Raw genomic sequence first — 25,662 nt, forward strand, 5'->3', positions numbered from 1 at the left:
TGCACTTTTGTGAATCAAATGTATAAAATTCAAAATGACAGCCCTTGCTGGTTGCGCAGTGGTTAGAGCATCAGCCTGTGGAATGAGAGGTCATGGGTTCAATTCCAGTCCAGGGCATGTACCTCAGTTGCAGGCTTGATCCCTGGTCCCTATTGGGGTGCATGTGGGTTGATGGGTCTCTCTCACTCATTTACATTCTCTCTAAAAAAAATCAGTGGGAAAATATCCTCTGGTGAGCATTAACAAAAAACAAATAAAAAATAAAAAATGACAGTCAGAATTACAAAAACCTGACAAATCTATCACAGTGGTAGATTTTTTAAACATATTTCTCTTAACACACTAACAAAAAAGTTCATAAGGATAGAAAAGATTTGGACACTATAATTAACTAGCTATACCTCAAAACCACAGTATTCTCATTCTTTTCAACTGCACATGGAAGACTTAAAAAATTTGACTGTGTCCACAAAGTAAGTCTCAACAGACCAAGTTTTCTGACCAGGATACATAAAAAAAAAAAAAATTTAACCCTCCCCATATAATTGGAAACACAAATACATAACTTAGGACTCACTCATACTAAAACAAGGATGGATGTATTCTACTTCTTTGAGAAGTGGTTACATTAATATAATAAGAATTATATGGCAACATTTTCACCAGGACATTCAGTTCTTCTACCATTCAGAGTAATTGAGTTTTTCTTCCTTGTATTGATACTTCAGAACTTTTGAATAATGCTGTTTCATTTTTCACTAACTTCAAAAACAACTGAAAGATTCACAAGATAATTCTACTTGAGAAAATTTTCTAAAAAGCAAAATCATGCCTACTACTTTACAACAAGTTAAACTAATGATGAACAATTTTCAGAACTATGGCAACATATGAGTGACAATTTCCTGGAGGACTCAAATTTCTGCAACAGAAAATTTCCATAGTGCTAGCTAAAATTTGCCTAATAAAGAACAAAAGAGGAAAACTATGAGTCTTGAAAAACAAATTTTCTTTAACTCCTAAGCAACAGGGAGTGAGTTTTATTATTTAACTATAGGACTATTGGAGTGGATCTCTTAAATTTTGAGAGCTGAATATTTTTAAAAGGGGGCTAAGAGTAGCAGAAAAGGTTCTTATTTAAATCTTTTAAAATGTCATAAAATTGAAATAAGTGATATAAGCTTACAAAGTAGAGATGACTGCATTTTATCTTATTTGCATGTCTCCCCTCCCCCCAGAATGCTAAAAATTCAGATAAACAATAGAACTATTAAGGGGATTTGGTGAGATAACTGTATTCAAGGAGAAAATCTGTAAGGTAAGGCAACAATTTTTCTTTCTATCAGCAATAATCATTTGGTAACACACACACACACGAGATGTTTATTGAAACTTGATTACCAATTGGGAAAAGTAGGATATAACTTGACAGGGGAATGGTTGAATAAAAAAGGTTAATAGTCCTATAAAAGAATGAATTATATTGATATCTATCAATGTAGAAAGATACCCATGATATATGTTTGAGTGAGATATATCATATCTATATATATAAAAGCCTAAGCAACCAGTCAACCGGTCGCTATGATGCACACTGACCACCAGGGGGCAGACACTCAATGCAAGAGCTGTCCCCTGGTGGTCAGTATACTCCCATAGCCAACCTCCCCTGGTCTCTCCCCTCAGCCACTGGCCCCCATGGGGACTGGGCAAGATGGCCCTGATCAGCTCCGATTGCTGGCCAGGCTGAGGGACCCCACCCATGCACGAATTCATGTACCAGGCCTCTAGTAGAGACATAAAGAGGCTGAAAAGACTATAGAAACGACTGATAAAGCTGAGAACTGGTTTGTTTGTTTTTTTAACCCTTTGAGTGCCAACCAATATCCTAGGAACTATGCTAAAATTGCCAAGGCATTTTTGCTGATTTTACAGCAGTTTAGGAAAAAAATTATGAATCGCAAGTAAATGAAGTTACATATTCAAAAACTTAAGGAAACCTTTACCACATTGACATATTTAGCAATATCATCATCTCTAATAAAAGCAGACTTAGAACTGGACACCATTTCGAAGCTTTGATAGCGGTCCCGGCACTCTAGGGGTTAAGGTAAACAAAATTGTCAAACCTTTAGCTAGACTCACTAGAGGGGCAGGGTGGGGGGAAAATAAAATCAGACATTACAGCTGACACCGCAGATACAAAGGATCATAAGACACTACCACAGTGAGCCCTGCCTGGTGTGGCTCAGTTGATTGGAGCATATCCTATACACCGAAAGGTCACAGGTTTGGTTCCCACTCAGGGCACATACCCAGGTTGCAGGTTTGATTCCAGGTCAGGGTGCCTATAGGAGGCAACCAATGAGCTTTCTCTCCCTAAAATCAATAAAAACATATCCTCAAGTGAGGAATTTTAAAAATCACACAAAGAGATATCACCTCACACCTGTTATAATGAAAGACAAGAATTATGTGATGGCAAAGATATGAAGTAAAGGGAACCCTGTGTACTGTTGGTGGGAATGTAAATTGGTGCAGCCGTTGTGGAAAAATATATGGAGGCTTCTCAAAAAATTTAAAATAGAACTACCATAGGATCCAGCAATTTCACTTCTGGGTATTTATTTATCTAAAGAAAACAAAACCACTAACTCCAAAAGATAGATGCACCCCCGTGTTCCTTGAAGCATTACTGACAATAGCCAAGCTATGGAAACAATGTGTCTATCAATGGATGAGCAGATATAAAGAAAATGTGATTTATGTATGTAATGAAATTTGGCCATAGAAAAGAATAAAATTCTGAAATTTGCAAGAACATGGGTGGACCTTGAGGGCATTATGCTGGTGAAATAATTCAGACAGACAGATACCATATGATCTCACTTATCCTATATAATAAAAGCCTAATATGCAAATTGACCAGTCGCTATGATGTGCAATGACCACCAGGGGGCAAATGCTCAATGCAGGAGCTTCCCCCCGGTGGTCAGTACGCTCCCACAGGGGGAGTGCCGCTCAGCCAGAAGCTGGGCTCATGGCTGGCAAGTGCAGCGGCAGTGGCAGGAGCCTCTCCCGCCTCCACCGCAGGAGGGCAGTAAGGAGCAAGGGGTCCCAGACTTTGAGAGCCCTGGACTGTGAGAGGGCACAGGCCAGGCTGAGGGATCCCCCCCTCTCCCCCAAAGTGCACGAATTTCATGCACCGGGCCTCTAGTATGTCAAATAAAAGAAAAACAACAAAGAACAGATTGGTGATTGCCAGAGACAGGGACATGAGGGCAAAGGGGGTAAAAAAAAAAAAAGCAAACACACAAGCAAACAAAAAAGAGTTATACCTGCCCTAACCGGTTTTGTTCAGTGGATAGAGCGCCGGCCTGCGGACTGAAGGGTCCCAGGCTCGATTCTGGTCAAGGGCATGTACCTTGGTTGCGGACACATCCCCAGTAGGAGGTGTGCAGGAGGCAGCTGATTGATGTTTCTCTCTCATCGATGTTTCTAACTCTCTATTCCTCTCCCCTCCTCTCTGTAAAAAAATCAATAAAATATATATTTTTAAAAAAGAGTTATACCTATATATATTGACATAGAAAAATACTCATGTCCTTGAGTGACAAAACCTGTAGTAGAAAAATGTATACACTGTAATCTCACTTCATTAATGAGAGAGAACTCTGAGTTCTCTGTGTATTATGAACATGAAGCGATATACCTAGAACTGTTAATTAGGGCTACCTCAAGTTAGCCTCTCCTCAAGTCCACATAATGCCAACGCTAAAATAAAATATCCAACCATAAAATTAAAGGCAAAAAGGAAAACCCGAAGCATAATTACTAAAGCGGAAAAAAGGACCGCGGAGTTGCATTTTCTAAAAAATTAGGAATGCAAAAGAAAGAAAGCTTTAAAAGTTCCTCTGAATAAACAATGCCAGATGCTTAAAGAAAAAAAATCTTTAGGAAAAATGCATTATAATTTTAGTGTCAGACTACTTAAAAATATTGGTGGAACCAGAGAAACAATGACTGTCCTAGTGTGTACTGTGTAAAATCCAAGTTTTTAGAAATGAAAACAGAATGGACCAATAGTGCAAAAAGAAAGAAGAAAAAGAAAGAGGGAGGGAAAGGGAAGGGGAAGGGGAAGGGGAGGAGGGAGGAAGAAAGAAGGAGGGAGGAAGGAAGGAAGAAAGAAAAGTGATTGACGTAGGAAACAGACTCAGAGACCTAAGCTATTCACTCCAAGAAGGCCAAAGCCGGCAGGCTATAAATATGGAAATCATAGGCAATGGTATAACACAATAAGGCTAGCTTACAGTGGCTCTCATGCTGCCACTCCTCCCCTCCGGCCTCCCAGCCCACTCCCAGGACAGTGTCGCCTTTCTATCCCAGCAGTTTCCCTCTGAGCCAAGATAAGGTTCACAGGTTTCCTTAACCTAGCACTTAGGGCAGCCTCTACCAAACTCGCCCCACTGCAGCGGCAATGGAAGATGAAAACAACCTGTCGTTTCTTCAGTAGGAGAGGATCCAAGATAGGAATTGACAGCCTAAAAATGGAAAAGGCTCATGGGGCCTTTTCCAGGTGTAACATTCAAGAGGAAGACATTTACATGCAGACTTGCCAAATCCCTGAACTTTAGAAATACAGAATGATGGCTTCGGGCAACTACAGAGGAAGTTAATATTTCAGGCCATCAGAGATAAGAATAGCTGGAGAGCATCCTATTAAAGCACTGAAAAGAATTAAATGCACTGGACCTGCAGGAATTCTCCAGGGCAACCTCATCATTACCCAAGGGGCATTTGACTGGGATCAGCTAGAGCTGCTTGAAAATAAAATAAGTTAGCAATAGGGGAATCATTGATGTATGGTAAAGTTTAATTACTTTGTATGACAGCCTCTAAAAATGAGGGGAAAAGATACTTTAAAGACATTTCAGAGTGTCAGTTCTATTAATCCTGAACGAGGTGTGGATCTAATAGCAGACAATGTATTTCTTGTTAGAGAGTCTAAAATTCTTTCTAATAGACAAGCATAAGAATTTAGACAAATAAAGGCAAAGCACAATCTAATTATTTTAAGTATTAAGCGGTTACATCATTGCATACAATAACCATTGATTTTAAAACATACCATTATATAAGTACCACCCAAAAAGAGAAAAAAGAAAAACCCTACGCAAAGCTTCGTTACTACTTAGAATTTTTATTTTCTGTTTTGAAACTGCTCTTGTCGGCTTATTGAGACATGGGAGTGGCCACACTAGCAGAGCTACGACCAAACGCACACACGTAGAAGCGTGAAAACTCACATCTTCTACCTGCCTGACTGTACTTGTAGAGTGCCATCAATTTTAAGACACAACCTGGTTTCAGGGTTGTTAAAATCTTAATAAAATAAAAATAAAAAGTGGGCCTTAGAATTGATGAACTAGGGCATGCCAAATAAGTAACTTTCCAGGAGGGTTTTAAAGGAAAGAAGGTACTTAAAACAGATAACTATGACTCAGCATGACACATATTATACTACGGGGATGTACAAAACGTCCTGAATAAGGACTTGCCCAGGGGAAGCACAGAAGGCTTTCCAGGTAGAGAAGGCAGAATGGAAAAGAGGAGGGAGAACCCCCAGAATGATAGGGAAAAAGAGTTCAAATATGACGGACTGGGTTAAAGGCCCCACTTCTAAGGTCCTGGACTTTTATAATTTGGGGATTCAAGGTTTTCACCTACTGGCCCTACCAGAGCCACTGTCAGACGAGGAGGGGAGAGCAGTGTCCCTCATCTACAGGCATACCTCAGGGATCCTGTGGGTTTGGTTCCAGATCCCTGCAATAAAATGAGTCATCTTTTTGCTGGGGCTGGCCTTCAATTTGTAAAAAAAACACAACGTCTCTGAAGAGCAATAAAGCAAAGTGCAATAAAACGAGGTATGCATGTGTATGTTGAGTGAGGGAGTGAATGTGTGAGGGCATGCATATGAGTTGGGGTTGTCTGTGGCCAAAGATCACAGCTGTCCTCTTTTCCTGTGTCGCCCCAGAGAAACTGGAGAGTGAGAAGCTGAACGTGGCCGAGGTCACCCAGTCAGAGATTGCGCAGAAGCAAAAGCTGCAGACTGTCCTGGAGAAGATCAACGAAACCCTGAAACTTCCTCCCAGAAGCATCAAGTGGAATGTGGACTGTGAGTGTTACCAAGAGAAAGGGCTCTGGTGAATGATGCCTGTGGTCTGTACCAGGAGGTTTCCCCAAGAAGCCAGCCAGGAAGCTGGCCGGCCCTGTGTAGGTGCAGGCCCATTCATCTTACTAAGGAGGAACACATCTCCCACACAGAGGACTCTCTGGGACAAGTGATGTTAAAATCCAGGGTGCCTTTTCTGTAGGCGCTTGTGTAAGATGGGGAGAGGAAGGACACTTGTGTTCATTGAGCTACTTCCGTGTCCCAGAGAACGCTCTTCTAGGGGCTTCAGGAAGCAGAGATCCCTAAGTGCAGGCAGCTGAGAAGCTGGGGTGGGGGTGGGTAAGGGCATGGCTCTAGAACAGCCTTGGGCAAACTACGGCCCATGGGCCTGATCCGGCCCATTTGAAATGAATAAAACTAAAAAAAAAAAAAAAAAAAAAAAAAAGACCGTACCCTTTTATGTAATGATATTTACTTTGAATTTATATTAGTTCACACAAACACTCCATCCATGCTTTTGTTCCGGCCCTCCGGTCCAGTTTAAGAACCCATTGTGGCCCTCGAGTCAAAAAGTTTGCCCACCCCTGCTCTAGAACAATACCCACAGCCTTCCTCTCCATCACTCATTTTCCAGAAGAGAAGATATGGCTGACATTGTAGGTACTGGAACAGGATTTTTCAGTTCAGGTTTCACGGCTAGATAGGTCAAGGATCTCGGAGAGTATGAACCATTCATTCTTTTGCTGCCTCAAGGGCCTAGATGTCTAATATGGACTTAATGAGTCTTTATCAGAACCAACATTCAATCAGCAAATCGGTGACTCCAGAGTGACGTTATTTCCTGTGGGGAGTCCAGAGTTGTTTAGTTGCTTGCAGTAGATAAAAAGTGTGCATTTAGATTGATAACATGATTTAGATTGATAACATGATTTAGATTGTGTTCTTTGCCTTTGTTTTAAGTATTAAAGGGTTCAATACTATATCTTAGTGAACCCAATTATAAAACCTAAAATGGACACATCCTCACCCCCCCCGACCCCCATAAAAACACAGTTCAAACTTAGCAAAGAAAAAGGAATCTTCACCTCTCAGCGTAGAGACCCAGTAACTGCCAGTGAGAATCTCTTCAGCATGTTTCTAACATCTGACATTGGAGGCGAGACACCAAGTACCTCCTTCAGCATAATTACACCTTTGCTCGCACAGTGTGAAAAGCCGCCTCGCACAGCACAGGGAACAGGGCATCCTCTGCCAGGGAGACATGGGAGGGAGGGGGGACGGGGGAGGCCGTGGCTCTGGGCCCTAGATGCTGTCTGCGCTGTGTCCCGGGCATGCTAATAGTGTTCAGGGGGGAAGGAAGGGAGGAAAAAGGAAGCTTGATCACTGGTTTGAGAAATGTACCTGCATTTTGGGAATCCACAACAGTCATAAGCATTGAAGCATAAAGTAATAAGCATCAAAGTCCTCTCATCAAGACCCCTGCTTAGTTTTTTGGGGTTTTTTTAATCCTATTTCCCACTCCTTTGAATACGGACCATCTCCACGTACCCTTCCAAACAAAACCCTTTCTCACTTACGAGGGAACCCACCTGGGGAAAGGCTCGGATAGAAGAAGGGGATCTTTAAAAGCCACCCGAGGACCACCATCATGTTCACTGTCATTTCTCATAGGGAAATGTGCATGAGTAAAGTAATCGCTCACACTACCACTCCCGTCTGGCTATTTTCATCTTCACCCCCTACTCTCCACATCAACGCATATTTTTACTTGATGAAGTCAGGTGCATCAGGTGTTTTGTTGTTTTCACTTAGTAGTAAGTCATACATATTTTCTGTATTCCCATGTGGTCTTCAGAGTTCTCGTTTCTGATAGCCGCTCTGTTTCACGGGGTAGATCCCCTAGGTAACCTGAACCCTTTGGCGTTGATCCTTTCAGGACGTTTGGCAGCCTATTGCTGAATGTCTCAGGTTGTGTCTCTTTTTGCTTTTCTTGAATTAGTCCCGTCATAGATTCCCAGAAGGGAGATAAATGACGAGGTGGGAGGGAATAATTATTTCCATGGCTAGCTCCCTAGGATGCCTCGGGGCTTCAAGAACTGCTGGGCCTGTTTACAAGCAGCCCTGGTTTCTTCCCATGAGGAATGTGGCAGGCACAGCCCTGGGGGAAGCTCCGTCCCTCCTGCTATCTTTCCTGGTACTTTGAGGACATTGTGTCATCTTTCCAGGCAGGATAAAGGGGTGAGGAGAAGCACCTGTGTGTGGGGGGCGGGAGGGGGGAGGGGCTGCAATTAGGACTCAGGGACCAGAGCAGCTGTCCTTTTTTCATCTGTTTTGTCTAACGGCTTTTAGAACAAAGGGTTTCTCTGCTTAAGAATAATAATAAAATTGCAAACCACTGGTCTAAACGAACCTTTTGCTAGTGGACAGAGTTTTCTAGATATATTACACAATAATGAACATCTTTGTACATGTAGTGTGTGTGAGAGAGAGAAACTGTATAATTATTTCTTTTGGGGAAAAAATTCCCCGGACAGAGTATTCATTGAAAGGGTCTGGCATCAGCATGGTGCTCATGACATTGCTGTCTGTGTTGCTCACCAGACAGTCACGATGACATACACTGTCACCAGTGTGCAAGAACAAGCTTTGGGCTACAGCTTTTCTAGCATTGTGTTTTGTGATTAAAAGGGAGAAAGGTAGCAAATGCCCTGCAACCCTGGGTGACTAGACTGAGGGTGTGGCAGTTCTGATCATGTGAGTGAGCACTCCACATCTGGAGCCTTCTATGAGGCTATTACAACGGGTGACACTATAGACAATGCTCAGAAGCTCAGAACTGAAAACTTCTGGAAGGCGGAGTTAGAAGCAGATCTTAGCTGTTTGCTGCTTGATGGTGGTGTTGAGCTGCTGTTCGCAGTCCATGGAAAGCCTTGTGATAATAAGAAGCTCTAATGAGTTCCCAAGGAATGTCTGAATCACTTCCTTTTCTTGGTGATTTCTCAAGGCTTCTGTAGAGCAGACTCATCAATTCTAGCCCAGACAGAAGAACACCCTAACGCTGGGCCCAGGTCATGCTAAGTATGCAAAATGGGCATTTTTCTGTTCTTGCCTTGCATGACCCCTGTAATGAAGAACCATGAGGCTGGTAGGACTGTGAAGACAGGTAAAGTATCTGGGGGATCTTCCCTTTCATGAGAAACAAAGGAGAGAAAGTGGTTTAATTGCCTAGATGCCAGGCACTTTCTCAGATTATAATAAAAAGTATCAACCATTCCTGGGCATCTGCTACGGGCTAGGAGCTTTGCTTACATCATCTCTGGAAGTGCTTTACAACCGATATTTCTGCACAGGCACAACTATCCCCATTTGTGAAGATGAGCAGATTGAGGCCCTGAGTCCTTGAGTGGCCTCCCAGAGGTCTTGTCGGCAGTAAATAAATGGTCGAGTTGTCAAGTCAGAACTCAAGCTCCAGTCTGCCCAACCGTGTGTGCACCCCATTACATCACCGTACTTTTCTCTTCAGATCTACTGAGAAAACTATAACCCAATAGTTGCCCATATTTCTCTAGTATAAATGGCTTAGCATCCAGCACATCGCTCTGTAGCTACAGAAGCCAGCTGGTCCTGAACACTTCCTCCCAGCTATTCCCCAAGGGGCACTGCCTACACTGACCATACCTGACACTCAAGAGAGCAACAAAGCCCTTTCGATATCTGTCATGCTTTCCTCCAGGGATCTAGAACCCTCATCAAAGGGGGAGGTGTCCAGCGTTCCTGACTCAGTGTCGATGTATTGAGAGCCTGCTTCGGGTAGAGCCTTGGGACAGGGTAGTGGTGATCATCCAAAGGGCTCACAGTCAAGTGGGAAGGGAAGGAGGGTGCAAAGCAGACACAGCCAGGGTTGTTAAAATAGAGTGAACAAAGACATGGAGGTGATGGAGAGCTGATCTGAACTCAGAATTCAGCCACTGTCAGGGTCTCTGTGGGAGCCTTGGATCAAAGCAGAGGGCACGGCCTTGGAAATCCAGCAATGGCATGATCTAAGAAGCTAGCTCCTTGGGACCTGGCCAAGAATGAGGCGGCCCAGGGTGAGGCCTGTGATGGCCAAGGGTGTCCCCTGATCCTCAGGGGTGGGATTACAGGGCCAGTGGATGTGATACATTTTGAATATCTGCTTGTATCTGCCTAGAACCTAGAAGAAGATTCTCTAATTTTTTACATCATCTTTTATTTCAGCTGTTCATGCCAAGAGCCTGGTAGCCATCCTGCACCTGCTGGTTGCTCTGTCCCAGTATTTCAGGGCCCCAATCCGACTGCCAGACCATGTTTCCATCCAAGTGGTTGTGGTCCAGGTAAGACAGATACCATGCGTGCCAAGGGTGGGAGAGTGTGTGCTTGTATATGGAATGCCTTTGGTGGGCAAGTACCTAGGATTTGCATGTTTTTGTCAGGAGGATGTCTGTGTAATGTATATTTGAGGGTGTATGGTGTGTATGTTTGTGAGGTGTGTCTAAAAGGATAAGGAGGAAAGAGGTGTGTGTGTGTGCATGTGTATGTGTGTGTGTGCATGCACACCCTGTAAGCCATAGAGAATCATCTTTTGGGTAAACAGTGCTGCACAGGTATGGGGAGGAGACAGACGTGAGGGCACGTGTGCATGTGTATGCATGTGTTTGAGAGACCTGACTTGCCAGGCCTGGATTGAGGACACTGCCCCTTTTCACCCGCCCCGAGCAGCACAGCTGGGCTCTCAAGTCATCTTTTCCAGATCGTTGGATGGAATTTCCATTCACATGGCTGTGTAATTTCCACAATGAGGGTGTGCACTCTCCCTGTGACTATCTCATTCTACCCCTAACCCCATTAGATACTCAAATTCAATTTTATTTTCCAACTTTATGCCATTTAGCAAAAGGTCATTTGGTTTGCTTGTTTCTGTTCTTTTCCAAATAAACATGCTGCAAGGGAAGACTCCCCTTATAAGCAGCTCCCAGAGTATCCAGGGATCTGGAATAGAGAATGATATGGCAGTTCTGCGTCCAGTGGTGAGGACGGGCCTGGAGAGCTGGTGAGCTTTGCAGTGCCAGGCCAGGCCAGTTTCCAGGACAAAAGGTCTTTGAGCTGAGCTTTCAGGGATCAATGTGAATGGAAGAGGACTTGGGCGTGCTCAGTTGTGCCCTAATGAAAAAGTATTTCTTTTACACCTTCTGGGTACTGAACTTGCTACACATCAAGGGGGTATAATAAGACTATGACACCTTGGCCCCGCCCAGAGATAAACAGCAGAGAGGGCTATCAGGGGCCCACAGCCAATGCGAATGTGTGTGGTGCAGACATTAAGTGCAGGTGACTGAAAGGGACTAATTGGCCTCATTTATTGAGCACTCAACTGTGTCAAGCATGGTGCCGAGCATTTTCTGTGTGCTGTGGATACGTGGCCAGCCCAGAGCTTCCTGATCCAAGCATCTTCCTAGTGAATCCAGGCCATCTCTCTATTATGTTATTTTTACCCATCAATAATGTGTGAATCCGTTTCATTATATTTTTTTAAAACTATGATTCAAGATCTGAGCAGGAGAAGGGGGGCTCCTATTTTGAAACAGTGGTCACTGCAAGCCCATGCTTCATGCCTTATTTTGAGCTCAATTATGGGCCATCTGAAGGCTGTTGTTGGTTTAATTTGTCCTGTAGGCAGCCTTGTTAGCATGAGGGAGAAAAGAGGACACGTTACATAAAATGGCATCAACGCACGTCAGGTTTTATGGGGTGTTTTGCTTTATCAAGCTAAACAGGCACAGAAGCAGGACTCGGAATTGGCTGTGAGTCACTGAACGACAGAGAGCTCTTTGGGGAACAGACAGTGGATAGAGGTGAATCAGGACACGGTGTGAGGGGTCATTTAACCCAGATTTCTTTTCCATTGTGTACAAAGGCATTTAATTATGTGTGATGTGTGGCTGAGGTTTATATCTGTAAATGGCCTCACAAGACAAGGACACAGATTCCATCGGCTCCCCGTGAAAATGTTACCTATGTTAAAGGTGTATTTGGGAAAGTTCTGATTTATCCTCATCGGGTCTCCTTTCAGTGATGTTTACTTCCTCTTTTGCTGTGCTAGTCCATTCCTCTTCATCTCTTTCAGATATACTCTTTACCCAGCTTTAGCTTTCCTTCTGTCAGAGTCTTTTGCAAGGACCCTAGATTCTGTGGCTATTGAGAATGTGAAGAGAAGGTTCTGGAAGTTTTGGCAGGAGCATCAAGAAGGCAGGTTTCAATAGACACGAGTGCCAGAAGGTCCTTGTGGACACTCACCTCAGCCTTTGAGGAAGATGAATTTGCTGTGACAACTGATTTCCATGCCCAGACCACCCTCCAAGGGCCTCTGACTATGCAGGAACCTGATGCAGTGAATCTCCCTGCTCATGCCCACCTGAAGGTCCTCCTGCAACTGAACACTGCTTCATTAGCTCCCGTGCCCACCCAGCGAGGATTAAATTCTAAACCAGCACTCACTTGGCTCCCCATTGACTCATGGCACCCTCCCTGCAAACCTCCCCTCAATGCATTGTGCTCTGACTCTGCCTGCTTGCTTAGGCCAGTGGTCGGCAAACTGCGGCTCACGAGCTACATGTGGCTCTTTGGCCTCTTGAGTGTGGCTCTTCCACAAAATACCATGTGCGGGCGCGCCTGTACAGTGCGATTGAAACTTCGTGGCCCATGCGCAGAAGTCAGTATTTTGTGGAAGAGCCACACTCAAGGGGCCAAAGAGCCGCATATGGCTTGAGAGCCGCAGTTTGCCGACCACTGGTTTAGGCCATTCCTCCTGGGGGAATGACCTCTCCTCTGTGCCCTTTGAGTGCCAGGTCAAGAACCCCTCCCCTTGGACGGTTTCCCTGACCATCCCCCGCTGAACGTGTCTGCCTTTGTCCTGCATTCAGCACTTTCTCTCTGCATAGGGTGACCATGTGATTTATTACCCAAGACACTTTTGAGAGCAAAAGGGATCCTACTAATAACTGACCTGGGTCATCAGGCAAAAACCCTGTTTGGGGAAAACCATTCTTACATAGCTGCTTCATCTATGACATTTCACTCTCTAAGTTCCTCAAGTATTTGCTCCAAGTCCAACGCAAGGACTTGTCCATAGAAGGTACAAATTAGGGGATTGTACTTAGAAGGCACTGATCAATGAACCAAAGAAGAGAGGATGAAGTGATGGGAGTGGGTGGAATAGATGTCAGATAGATGGGTAGGTAGGTAGGTGGGTGGATGGATGGATAAGTGGATGGATGGATGGATGGATGGATGGATGGGCTGGGTGGGCCTCTAAATTACTTAACCTCTGCTCAGAGAGTAAGCTAATTACCTGAGGACTGTACTGATTATTTGAAAGCTCCTGTATTTATCCATTAAAAAGAAGGAAAAACAAACAAACTCTCCCTCTATTTGAATTCTCCAAGCTGGCCTGGGTTCCTCCACCCCAGCCCCCCAGCTGAATGTGTTTCTCAGCTTTCCTCTGTGGCCCCAGCTGGAGGGCAGACACACCCTGGCCTTCATTTCCATTTGGTTTACTGTGGATTACTCCAGGAGGCAAACAGTTTGCTTCCAACAGAATGTCTTCCAATAAAGAAAGAAAAGATTCACCATCCAAGAAACAGCCTACTTGTTTGGACTAAACATGAGCTGCACTGAAGTACGAATGGTACGGTCCAGGCCCGGGAAGCCAGGGGCCTTGTTTCACTTCTGGAAGCCTCTCAACTCCAGACTCACTTTCTTAAACACCAGTAACGTTCTCAGTATCAGGAATGCTAATCAGTATTTTGTATTTTTCTAAAGCATATTTTTCTCTCCTCCTCCCAACCCTTCTCCCCACCCCCGTTTCAGAAACGAGAAGGAATCCTCCAGTCTCGGCAAATCCAAGAGGAAATAACTGGTAACACAGAGTATGTCAACACCATTGTTGCCAGCGATTCTGTAATGGAACACAGATGTTTCTCCGAAATTCGTCCATTTGCTGATATTTAGTTTTCATTTATTGGGATTGCAAGAGGGATTATACTTCAGCCAATGATTATAGCTTAGCCTTTTCCATGCATTCAAAACATGCCTCTCAATGCTTAAGGTACAAACTTGGGTGGGGAAGTGGGGAGAGAGAATTAGCAGTGATTGAAAAATTCTAATTTTGTGGCACTCCGGGAAAAAAGTGTGCCCCAAAAGCCAACCAGCATGAAATCGTCATGCCATAAACATGGACTTGAATTTAAATTGTTAGCCTTCAAAAGGACGTTTTTCCTTCCTTTTCTGAATCTGATTGATTTGGTCACATGCCATGACCCAGAAAGCCCCTCTCTACCTTAGAGGGGTGTTTTTGTTGTTTTCACTTACTTTAAGAAATTGGAATATCAAAGCATGTAAGAGGTTTGCTGTGGGGAAGACACGTTTGGTCTTAAACAGAAAGAGCAGGACCGTGTGTGGGTTTGAGATCCCTGGGCAGGACTGGCCCTGGCCACAGGCGAGGCCGGGCAGAGTTCGCTCTATGCATCCCCTGGCTCCATCTCTCCTCTATCCTCCCTTGAACAAGAAGAACGAAGTGAAAAGAGCCGAGACCTCTAATCCAGCCTCACTCGAGTTCAAATCCAGACTCTGCCACTTTACTCACCTTTTAGTCTCTTAGCCTCTCTGACCTCAGTGTCTTCATCTCTGAAGTGGGGAGCATTTTGCTAACCACAGAGTGTGAGGGTGTGACGTGGGAAGAGCTCGGCCTTCCCTTTCCCATGTCCTTCAGTGCTGACTTTTCTGGCTTTTCCCCATCACAGCTGACCCACGCCAGCCAAGCCTTGCCCAATCTCTAGGAAACTCACTTCCCCTCCCCCATTGTGGCTGACGGAGGTCCAGCGTGCTGTGGACCACACTATGCATGTGCCTTAAAAGGGCCCAGGTTAGGGCGAGATGTGGGGAGGCCCTTCCCCAGATGCCCAGTTGGTGGCCTGCCTCCGCACCACTCCAGGGTCCAGTCCTGGCAGCCGAGGGGGCAGCTGATGCACAAGGCACACTGATGCTTGGCCTTGATTCTGTGAGGGGCGGGCTGAAAGCTGCCCTGACAGGCCTGCCGGGAGGAGAATTCCTCACCGTTCCACCCCCACCTCCCCTCACCTCTGCTTGTGCGTGGAAAAGAGGAAAATGTGTCTGAGAAGATCCTGTGAGAAGCTCCCAAATCAGGGAACATGAAGCTTCAGTTTTCAGAGCAATCTCTCAGCTGCCCCTGTGCTTTCTGTGGCTCCTTTCTGCCATCTTGCCACATAGACAAACAAGGATGCAAACTCCTAATCATTTGACAATACACTCCAGTCTCTGAAGCATTTTTGTATCTGTCGATGTTCATAATACACACGTGAAGCAATGATTACACCTCCTAAAACCCCACAGCCCAAAGGTGGAGACGGAGATTATCACTGGTCTGTCCAGCGGTTAACTCCAAGTTCACTGTTCTTTCCAGTGCATTACCCGAAAGTCATCATGTAATGGGTGATAGAAGCGCAGTTGGAATAAACTAAAGAGACCCACTAATGTATTAAGAAAAAAATATATTGAGCATTTACCTATATACCAGGAATTGTGCTAAAATATTTCCACTTATTAAATTATGTAATGCTCACAACATGCTCTCCTCATTTTAGAGATAAGAGACCTGGTGCCCAGAGAGGTTCGGTAGCTTGCTCAAGGTCACATAGCACACAGATGGCTCTGTTGGATTTAAACCTAAGTAGTCCGTCTTTAATGCTTGTGTTCTTGGTTCTCTGCTGCTTCACTGCTAAAAGTCCAGTTCCAGTTCCTGCCCTCTTTGAGAAAAACCTATCCTGGAGCAAGGCGAGGTGCAGCTTGATGGGTATCACAGGATGGATAGGGGAGAGAAGAACTTGACCTCCCCAGGCTAATGCCCACAGCACCCTGGGCAGTGAACTTACTAAGTGTAGAATGCCAAGAGAGCTTTGGGGCTTTTCAATCAAGGGCGAAGAGAGAAGATTCACACTGTTTTCTTTCTCCTTTTCCTACAGGGCTCTCTCTGGAAGGCATGGTGAGTTGCGTAAGATTGTCCATTGGTGCTGGTGGCTTCCATGGGGGTCTAGTTAATTCTGCAGCAGCTGGGAACCATAGGCACTCAGCTTGCTTCCTGCATGTGTCTGCGCCAGCCTGGTGACAGAGCTGCATGGTAGGGAGGGTCTGCTTACTGGTGGGAAGAGGAAAACTAACCACAGCTGCGTAGTCCTTTTGCAAGTAACCAGACCACTGACATTGCTGGATCTCTGGATGGGTCCTGTGCAGTCTTGCTCGAAGCGTATGGTGAGAGTAAAGAAAGGAGGTGTATCTACATGCTCGGACTGTCTCCTCTCTGCCCAGCCCTTCTGGAAGCTGCTTCTTTCTCTTTCCTTTTCATAGCTCCTGTCTGTCCCATCTCCCACAACTTTGGGCTTGTTCACAAAATCTGTGAATGTCAGAGGTCACAGTCACCTTCCTGGAAGTCTCGGATTTGCCCATCGGTGCAAGAGTAGGGAGATACAGACCCGGGACCACCAACCTTTCCTGCCCCAGGTTTCCCTCCATTATTTCACTTCCCAGTTCAGAGAATGTGGGGAGGTGGGCAGCTAGGAGAGACCTGCAGGGGGCGTGGCTTTGCTACTTCCTATGATCCTGTATTTGCTGTGCCTATTTTGAACGATTCCAGTAATGCCAAAACAACTCAGATCAGTAGACATGTCAGAGTCTACTGAGCACATGCACATACTTTCCCGTCTTTCATCTCATAACACACCCGGGAGGTCCATTTCTCAGACGGCATTTTAGAAGAGGAAACTGAGGCACAAAGCGCCGAAGTGACTAGGTCACTCAAGAGGAGGAGCTCGCATCCTGTCCGGGCTCCGGTTCCCAACCTGCGTATTGATGCACGCTGCTGCCAGGATGGTTGTCCGGGTGTCCTGGTTTTGATCACTAGGGGGTGAAGTGATTTGATATTTGGATATCATCCTACCTCCAAAAAGCTTCCGAAACACTTTGGAGCCATGACTAAATCATAATGTAATGAACACGAAGACTGAAGAGAAATGACAAGTCCCCAGTTATAAAGTGCCTAACAGAGCCCCTCAGTCCCGGCCCAAAAGAGGTTTGACACAGAGGGTGGACACACACACACACACACACACAGCTCCCTAGGCGAGCATAACCCAAATCTCTGCCCTAAACCCAGCTTCTAGAGTTCCCCGCGCAGCCTCAGACCCTGGAAAGTTTCCATCTGTACCTGACCATGTGGCCAGGACCTGGGGTGGGCTTCCCACCAGGAATCAGCTGTGTCCTTCATCGACATTTCCCTCTTTTTCAGAACGTGATGCCTTCGACACCTTGTTCGACCATGCACCCGATAAGCTCAACGTGGTGAAAAAGGTGGGAAAGAGGTACCTGGGAGGGAAGCAGGAAAGATGGGGGAGGAGGGTAACAAAGCACTTTAGGAAACATCATCCCTATAGCTCGCAAGCTTCCTAAGACTGGTTTTATCACCAAATCTCTGCAAACATGGGCTTTCCAGCTTGATGTCCATTTTTCCTGTCTTGTTCTCACTGGAGAACTCATCCAGTCCCTTTCTTCTCCCATCAGGATGATAGCGTATCTCGGGGTTCTGGGACTACTATGAGCACCCTTTGTTCCCACCCTTACTCAACCTCCAGCCGTCCCTGCCTCCACACAGGCACAGGCACCTACACCTAGAAAGGGACTGCAAGGAGGGACCCAGTGGGGTCATTTCTTCTCTGGCCCCCTGACCCTGGGGTCAGACCCTCCACCTCTCACTCTCAGGACTCCTAGCTCCTCTCACAGTTTGAGTCACATAGTGTCCAAATCTTTGAAAGCCTCCTTTCCTATGAACTCCAGGGGCTTTGCAGAAAAGCCTCCTAGGCTGCTCACTCATCCTCACTCAGCTCAGCACAGGGATCCCAGGCCCAGTACTCTCAGCAGGGCCTCATCACATGTGGTCACCCTGGTCCTTGTCCTCACGGTGGAGTCACTGAGGTGGCCCCGAGGGCCTGGCACTGGTGAGAGCCTCCATCTCAAAGCCGCCTGTGCTTCTTTTTTTAGACTCTCATCACTTTTGTGAACAAGCACCTGAATAAACTGAACCTGGAGGTCACAGAACTGGAAACCCAGGTGGGTGACAGCCCCGAGGGAAGCGTGGGGGCCAGGCCCTGCTCAACAACTACCATTCCAAGTGCCCCATCCCTGCACGGCCAGGAGGGCTTTCCACACTGACCCTCAAGCTTTCCCAGGAGGGAGTGGATTCTATTCCTGTTTGGACTTTATCTGAATTTACTTTGAAAAATTGCAAGAATATTATCATGAATATCTAAACACTCTTCACCTACATACACCAATTATTAATATTTGACCACATTTGGGGTTTCTTTTTTCTCTCTCTCCACCTAAGCACTTCAGCATACTTCTCTTAATAACAAGTACATTCTCTTAGATAACCACATCCACTGATCAAATTCTGGTAATTTTAACATTGGTAGAATACATCGTTTAGGTTAAACCATATGCAATTGCTGATATTTGACTACTTTTGACAATGTCACATGATTCAAAGAAACACTCTATATTCCAATTTTTCCAGTTCCCTAATATTCTCACATGCAGTATTTAGTTGTCATTTTTCTTTAGTGTCTTGTTATAGAACAGATCCTCAGCCTTTCTTTACATGATGTCATTTTTGAAGAGTGCAGGCTATTTGGTTCATAGAATGTCTCTAAATGTCCCTCCTTACAATTAGATTCAGGTTATGCATTTTCAGTAACAATACCACCTGAGTAATGGTGTCTTCTCAGACACTTTTGTCCAGCAGTCCGTGACTGGTGACAGTAACTTTGATCACAGGGGTAAGCTGGTGTCCACCAGACCTCCCTACTGCTAAGGTCCTCTCCCTCCTTTATAAGTAATAACTAATCTTTAGTGGGAGATACTTTAAGGCTGTGTAATGTATTCTGTTTCCCGACCTCCTTTCATTTGTGATGAATTTCTAAAATGAGGTTTTCTTTTGAGCACATGGACATCTCTTGTTGTTTTTAAAAGCAATTCCTGGCCCAGCCAGTGTGGCTCAGTGGTTGAGCATCAACCTATGAACCAGGGGGGTCAGGGCACATGCCTGGGTTGCGGGCTTGAGCATGTAGGAGACAGCCAATCAATGATTCTCTCTCATCATTGATGTTTCTGTCTCTCCCCTTCTCCCTTCCTCTCTGAAATCAATAAAAATATTTTTTTAAAATAACTACATAATAAATAAAAGCAATTCCAGGTCTGTGCCTGAGTACTGTCTGAGTGTGTCTGGACTCTGTGGAACGAGTTTACATGCTCTTTGGGGAGTTAGGGAACACTCTGGAAAAGTGGTATTTCCTCAAATGAGCTAGAGTGAGCTCTGGGACTTTCCCTAAGTTTGCATGAACAGGTTGTGCTATGAAAGGGAGTCTCTGGTGAGTGTGTTTGGTGTTTGTCTGCGGGTTTTACCACCAAGTCATCAGAAAGAGCAGTCAGGGTGGGAGCTGTCTATGTCAGTGGCGCTCAGAGCTGTGAGTAACCCCGACCCTAACCCAAGGTCCTCCTCTGAGTTGATAGATTGGAATTTTTTATTCTCAGCCCATTCCAGCCACAGCCAGAATGAGGCCCAGTTAACTATTCCCATGGGCAGGCCTTGATTCTAACATGGATACTGGGTCTGCTCTTGCATTGTCCACCTCTGGGGTGACCTAGGATGAGTCATGCTCAGGCCCTACCCACCTGATGGATGGAAGCAGGCAGGAAGCTGCACCTCGGCCAAGTTCATGCAGGGTCGTATGCCCATAACAAAGGCGAAGCACAGGCCCACCAGCCAGCCACCTGGCAGATCTCTGACTCTGGGCCCAGCTCACATTCCAGGCAATTCAGTCTACTTTTTTTTTTTTAAGTTTCCTAAGATGATTCCAAGAACTTTGGCCTCTTGTGAACTCTAGCAACCGTTGTTTATGTCCACAAACCTTTGGTGGCCCCACTTCCTTTGAAAGGTTCTAGGATACCAGATACTCACCCAACCTCTCTACCTTTGCTCAGGCCCCTCTCCATACCTAGAACACCTCCTCCTTCTGCATTTCCCTCATCCCACAGGCCTCCACTCCTCCACAAGCCTGCCCCAGTGCCCAGCACACACTCACCTTGCCCTTCCTTGAGCAGAATACCTGAATCCCTCTGCTTAGCCTAGGAATCGAGGGTCCCTAAGACCAGGTTCTCAGCCCGTCCAGACTCTACTGTCCTAGATGGGAAGGTAGGGCTCTAAGCCTCTTGTCCTGGCCCTCAGCACACAGTTGTACTTTGCCAGTAAGTTGTGTCCTGATTGCTGTGTTGTTTTCCCAGATAGTAAGCAATACAGTACATCTTTACTTAACATCATCAATAGGGTCTTAGAAACCATGACTCAAAGCAAAATGACATATAACTAAACCAATTTTCCCATAGGCTAGTTGATATAACCAAGTTCCTACAGTGTATTTTTGGTCACAAAAATGTCACCAAAGTTCTAAATAAAGACCCCCCTCCCCAACTTTTCTAATATTAAACATTGAAATAAATGTGAGTTCTGCATACATTTAAGAAATATTAATAAAAATAAGTAAGAATTCTTTTCTAATCTGCTTGTTCCAGTTCAGGGTCACAGGTGGCTAGAGCCTATCCCTGCAGCTCAGGGCACAAAGCAGGACCCAGCCCTGGACAAGACGCCCTTCCACCCACACTCACACAGACTGGGACACTGTAGACACGCCAATTCATCTGACGTGCACATCTCTGGGATGTGGGAGGAAACCCGAGTACCTGGAAGAAACCACGCAGACATGGGGAGAGCATGCCAGCTTCACACAGACAGAGGCCACAGCTGAAAGTCAATTTTTTTCTCATCAACCTTATAATGTAATGATGTTATTCAAGGACCTGCTATAGTTAAATATTTATTAAGTTTTGCCTACACATCAAGCAGTACTCTAGGCACTTTATACCTATTAACTGGTTTAGTCCTCATGATAACCCTATTAAGTAGAAACTATACTTCGATCATCCCCATTTTACCAATGAGAAAAATGAGGTACAGAGAAGTTATGTAACTTGCTTAAATCACACAGCCAGTAAGTGGTAGAGCTGGAGGCGTAGCTTCAGAGCCCAACTTCATAATAGCTACACTGTGCTGCCTCTTAAGCGATGATACAGTGAGATATGAGAAAGGAGAATGACGAGGCCTGTATGACACTAGAGTTCTTTGTCACAAAGTACTTCACTCTAGTAGCCTCATACCATTGGCCTTGGACATCCCCTTCCCCTCCTCCTTCTGCCCCACCCTAGCTAATTCCTGCCCATCCCTCCAGTCTCCATTCAGGCAGCGCCTCCTCCAGAAGCCTTCCCTGTTGCCTTCAGTGGGAGAGAGTGACTCTGTCACACAAGCCAACCTGCTTCCCTCCATCAGAGCAGCTGCTGCATGTTCTCCACATCAGTCTCCCTATTGGGCTGTGAGCTCCTCTAGGGAAGGGGCCACACCTGGCCCATAACTGTGGTCCATGTGCTGGGTCAGGGCTTAGAACATGACCAGTGCTCAATAAATGCTGGATCATGCCTGGCTGGTGTTGCTCAGTGGTTGTACATAAACCTATGAACCAGGAGGTCACAGTTCAATTCCTGGTAAGGGCATATGCCTGGGTTGCAGGCTTGATCCCAATGTGGGGCATGCAGGAGGCAGCCAATCAATGATTCTCTCTCATCATTGATGTTTATATCTCTCCCTTCCTCTCTGAAGTCAATAAAAACATATATATTTTAAAAAGATTTAAAAATATATATTTAGAAAAAGAAATCCTTATTATAAAAATATTTAAAAATAAATAAATGCTGGATCAACTGAGATCAGGACCGTGGGTGCTGTCTCCAGTGTTGGACCAGCCAGATATGGGACAGGCCAGACATGTTGACATAGAAGCTGACAAGCCCTCTGGATGGGGCTTGCCTTGGGACTCAAGGGCCCAGTGCCTTCACCTGACTCTCTTTCTCTAGTTTGCAGATGGGGTGTACCTGGTGCTACTCATGGGGCTCCTGGAGGGCTACTTTGTGCCCCTGCACAGCTTCTTCCTGACCCCGGACAGCTTTGAACAGAAGGTAAGGAGAGGCGATGTGGAGGGAGGCCCTAACCCAGATGCTCTGACTCATCCACCAACAGCTATGCTGGGGCCATCTGGGATTCCTGTCTACCCATGGTCTTCAGTGGTTGGATGGGAGGCCCATTCTGATGAGCACTGACCTGGAAAGGAGCTACCTGAAGACCACAGAGCATCTGACCACTTTCTCTCCACCCACCCCCACCATAGCCTGGCCTTGGTCCCCTAGTCATATGCTCCATCCAGGTATCACTGGCCAGTCTCATCTCTCCCAGAAGTGACAAGGCTGGTCATACCTGACCACCTACACTCAGCCTCATTCCGATGACTCATAAGCTGCCACAGCCTGTCTGCTAGACAAGGGGCATTTGATCCAAGGAAGAAACCCTTCTCTGCTTCTTCTGCATATGTCTTGCTCTCCAATTCTTTCAACTGAGAGCACTAATGTGCCTGAGTTGAAAACCCTGGTAGTTAACACAGGAACACAGTAGAACAGAAAGAGGATTTTGAACGTCTCCAGCAGTACTCACCAAGAGTAGGCTGGGATAGGCCAGCCCACACTCCACATGGCCTGCCCATTTTGGTAACCTCACTTCTCCTTCAAATTAGGACATTTTAGCTCAGCCCTTTGTCCCTCTAGCTCCATCACTTCCCAGGGGCAGATCCCAGGATCCACAAGGGCCCAGGAATGAGTGTGCAATAACATAGGCACTGCATTTCTCTTTCCAGGTCTTAAACGTCTCCTTTGCCTTTGAGCTCATGCAAGATGGAGGGTTGGAAAAGCCAAAACCTCGGCCAGAAGGTACTTTGCTCTTTCCCTGGGTTTGTGACAAGATGATGAGAACCTCTTCCTGTACATAAGTGTTGGGGACACACGGCAAGGCTTGTGGTTGAGAACAGAAGGACGAGTTTCTTTTCAGAAGTCTTCTCTACCATTTTTTGGGAAGGTGTGACAGGGCACAGCTGCCCAGTCCTGGAAATCCTTTGTGAGCTGCTAATCACATGGCCATGGGAAGAAAAAATCTGAACTCTCATGCATGGGATCACAGGGATAAGGGCCCAAGCAGACACGGTGCAGAGCAGAGGTGCTGCTGCAGAAACTGCCCTGTGCCCAGTTTCCAGGTTCTTCGGTCCCTGGACAGGGTACTGACCTACCCAATTGCTGTATCGCAGGCCAGGCAGGGGAAGTTTCGGGAGTCATTGCTGGCAGCTCTGCTCTGTGCATAATTGCCTTTCCTGCCCTGTGCCTACTCCAAACTGTCCAAGGATGATTTGTCGAGTTTGGATTGAAAGTGTAAGAGTTTAAAAAAACACACACACAAAAACACAAAATACACAAATAACAAAATGCTCCATTAGCCCTTCTGTGCTGGCGCTTGGAGCTATGTGTGCATTTGTGCATGTAGGAGTTCTTCTTAATACGAATGTTTATTTCCTGAAACTTACTGACTGAAATATTTCATTTTACCAGCACTACCAAGGTTCATCAGTGCTTGGATGGGGGAGGAGGGGGCTATTCAATGCTGTGTTGAAGATAACTTTCTGTTTATGTCAATTTGGAATATTAAGAATGCCATAAGTGGGCCCTTTTGCTTGACTTTCTTGGGTGTTTAAAGGCAAGTGAACAAGTAGGGATTGTGTACTTTCTCAACCCATTGTTGCCTCTGCTCTGAATTCTTCCACCCAAACCTCCACATAGGAGTGGTCCTTCACTGACTGCCCAGTGGGCCTGAGACTCCCATGCCAAGAGAGGTAGGCTATCCTGACCTCAGTGTACTTGAGGCCACTCAGGGGAGAAAAGAGATGTACCCAGTCACCAGAACAAAAGGACAATGGTGATAATTGCCATGAAAGAGATAAAATTAACAAGTTGTGAGAACTGAGGGGGTGGTGCTCACCTTTCTCTGGGGTGGAGGATGGTTTGATAAACATGGTGGTAGTTGGGCTAACCCATAAGGATCAGGTAGGATTTTTGTTTGGAGATTAGATTAGAGGGGTGGCAGGTTCAACCAGAGGCTGACCCTGACCTCCACTGGTTCCCCTCCTAAGGACCCCCAGAACTAACACAATTGGTGAGTGGCTTCAGACCACCCAACCAGCTCGACAAACAACACACCCAATTGGCAGGCTTGGCTGCATCAAAGCCCTAAAGTGACTCTTGCTCTGTGGGTCCGTCCCAGCACAACAGCTCATCTGCAATAGTCACAACCAGCTCTCACCACCAGTCAGCCTGAGGGCCAGTCCTACTGACGGATGTGCCAACAGCAATCATGGCTCACCTACAACAGGAGGGCACATACAGAACACACAAGGAACTCCACTGGAGCAGCTCAGGTAGGCAGACAGTCTGCACTTCTGGGCCCCACAGGACACAAGCAATCTACCAGATGCAGACTTTAAAACAGTGGTTATAAGGATGCTCAATGGTCTTGGGGAAAAAAAAATAGATTAACTCAGTGAGGACTTTAATAAAGAGATAAAAAACATAAAAAATAACCAGTTGGAAATTAAGAATAAAATAACTGAAATAAAATATACATCAGAAGCAATCAACGACAGATTAGATGAAGAAGAGGATTGAATAAGTGATCTATGAGATGAAGCAGCAGAAAACACCCATTGTAGTACCAAAAAGAAAAAGAATTTTTAAAAATTAGGATAGTTTAAGGGACCTGAGGGACAACATCAAGCATACAAGGGACCTGAGGTACAACATCAAGCAAACATTTGGATCACAAGGGTACCAGAAGGGCAAGAGAGAGAACAAAGAACTAAAAAATTCCCTAACCTGGCAAAGGAAATAGACATACAAATCAAAGAAGTGCAGAGAGTCCCAAATAAGATGACCCCAAAGAGGTCCACACCAAGACGCGTCATAATTAAAATGCCAAAGGTTATAGTCAAAGATTGCATCCTAAAAATAGCAAGAGAAAAGCAGTTAATTACATAAAAGGGAACTCCCATAAGACTGTCAGCTGATTTCTCAACAGAAACTTTGCAGGCCGAAAGGAATGGCAAGAAATAGTTACAAAAGGCAAAGACATACAACCAAGAATGCTCTACCCAGTAAGGCTATCATTTAGAATCAAAGGAAAAATAAGAGTTTTTCAGACAGGGAAAAGCTAAAAGAGTTCATCACCACTAAACCAGCATTACAACAAATTTTACAAGAAATGTTAAATGGACTTCTTTAAGAAGAGAAAAAATGATCAAAAATATAAATAAGAAAATACAGGAAAGAAAAAATTCTCACTGATAAAAGCAAACATACTAAATAAAAGTGGT

The 25,662-nt window shown here is 45.4% G+C and overlaps 1 protein-coding gene across 2 annotated transcripts in view; it reads left to right on the forward strand.

Annotated features, from left to right (window-relative positions):
* PARVA (parvin alpha) overlaps positions 1-25,662 on the forward strand; it is a 141,674-nt gene that overhangs the window by 107,397 nt on the left and 8,615 nt on the right. Inside the window, exons 5-12 of one of the 2 annotated variants that reach the window (XM_036325422.1) lie at positions 6,035-6,175; positions 10,409-10,524; positions 14,057-14,115; positions 16,228-16,247; positions 17,547-17,608; positions 18,296-18,364; positions 22,277-22,378; positions 23,107-23,179. In XM_036325422.1, coding sequence (XP_036181315.1) covers positions 6,035-6,175; positions 10,409-10,524; positions 14,057-14,115; positions 16,228-16,247; positions 17,547-17,608; positions 18,296-18,364; positions 22,277-22,378; positions 23,107-23,179 — 642 coding nt within the window. The remainder of the gene's footprint in view (positions 1-6,034; positions 6,176-10,408; positions 10,525-14,056; positions 14,116-16,227; positions 16,248-17,546; positions 17,609-18,295; positions 18,365-22,276; positions 22,379-23,106; positions 23,180-25,662) is intronic. The other variant, XM_036325424.1, reaches the window with a different exon arrangement.

Source organism: Myotis myotis, unplaced genomic scaffold, assembly GCF_014108235.1.
Source record: "Myotis myotis isolate mMyoMyo1 unplaced genomic scaffold, mMyoMyo1.p scaffold_m19_p_10, whole genome shotgun sequence".
NCBI classification, from domain to species: Eukaryota; Metazoa; Chordata; class Mammalia; order Chiroptera; family Vespertilionidae; genus Myotis; species Myotis myotis.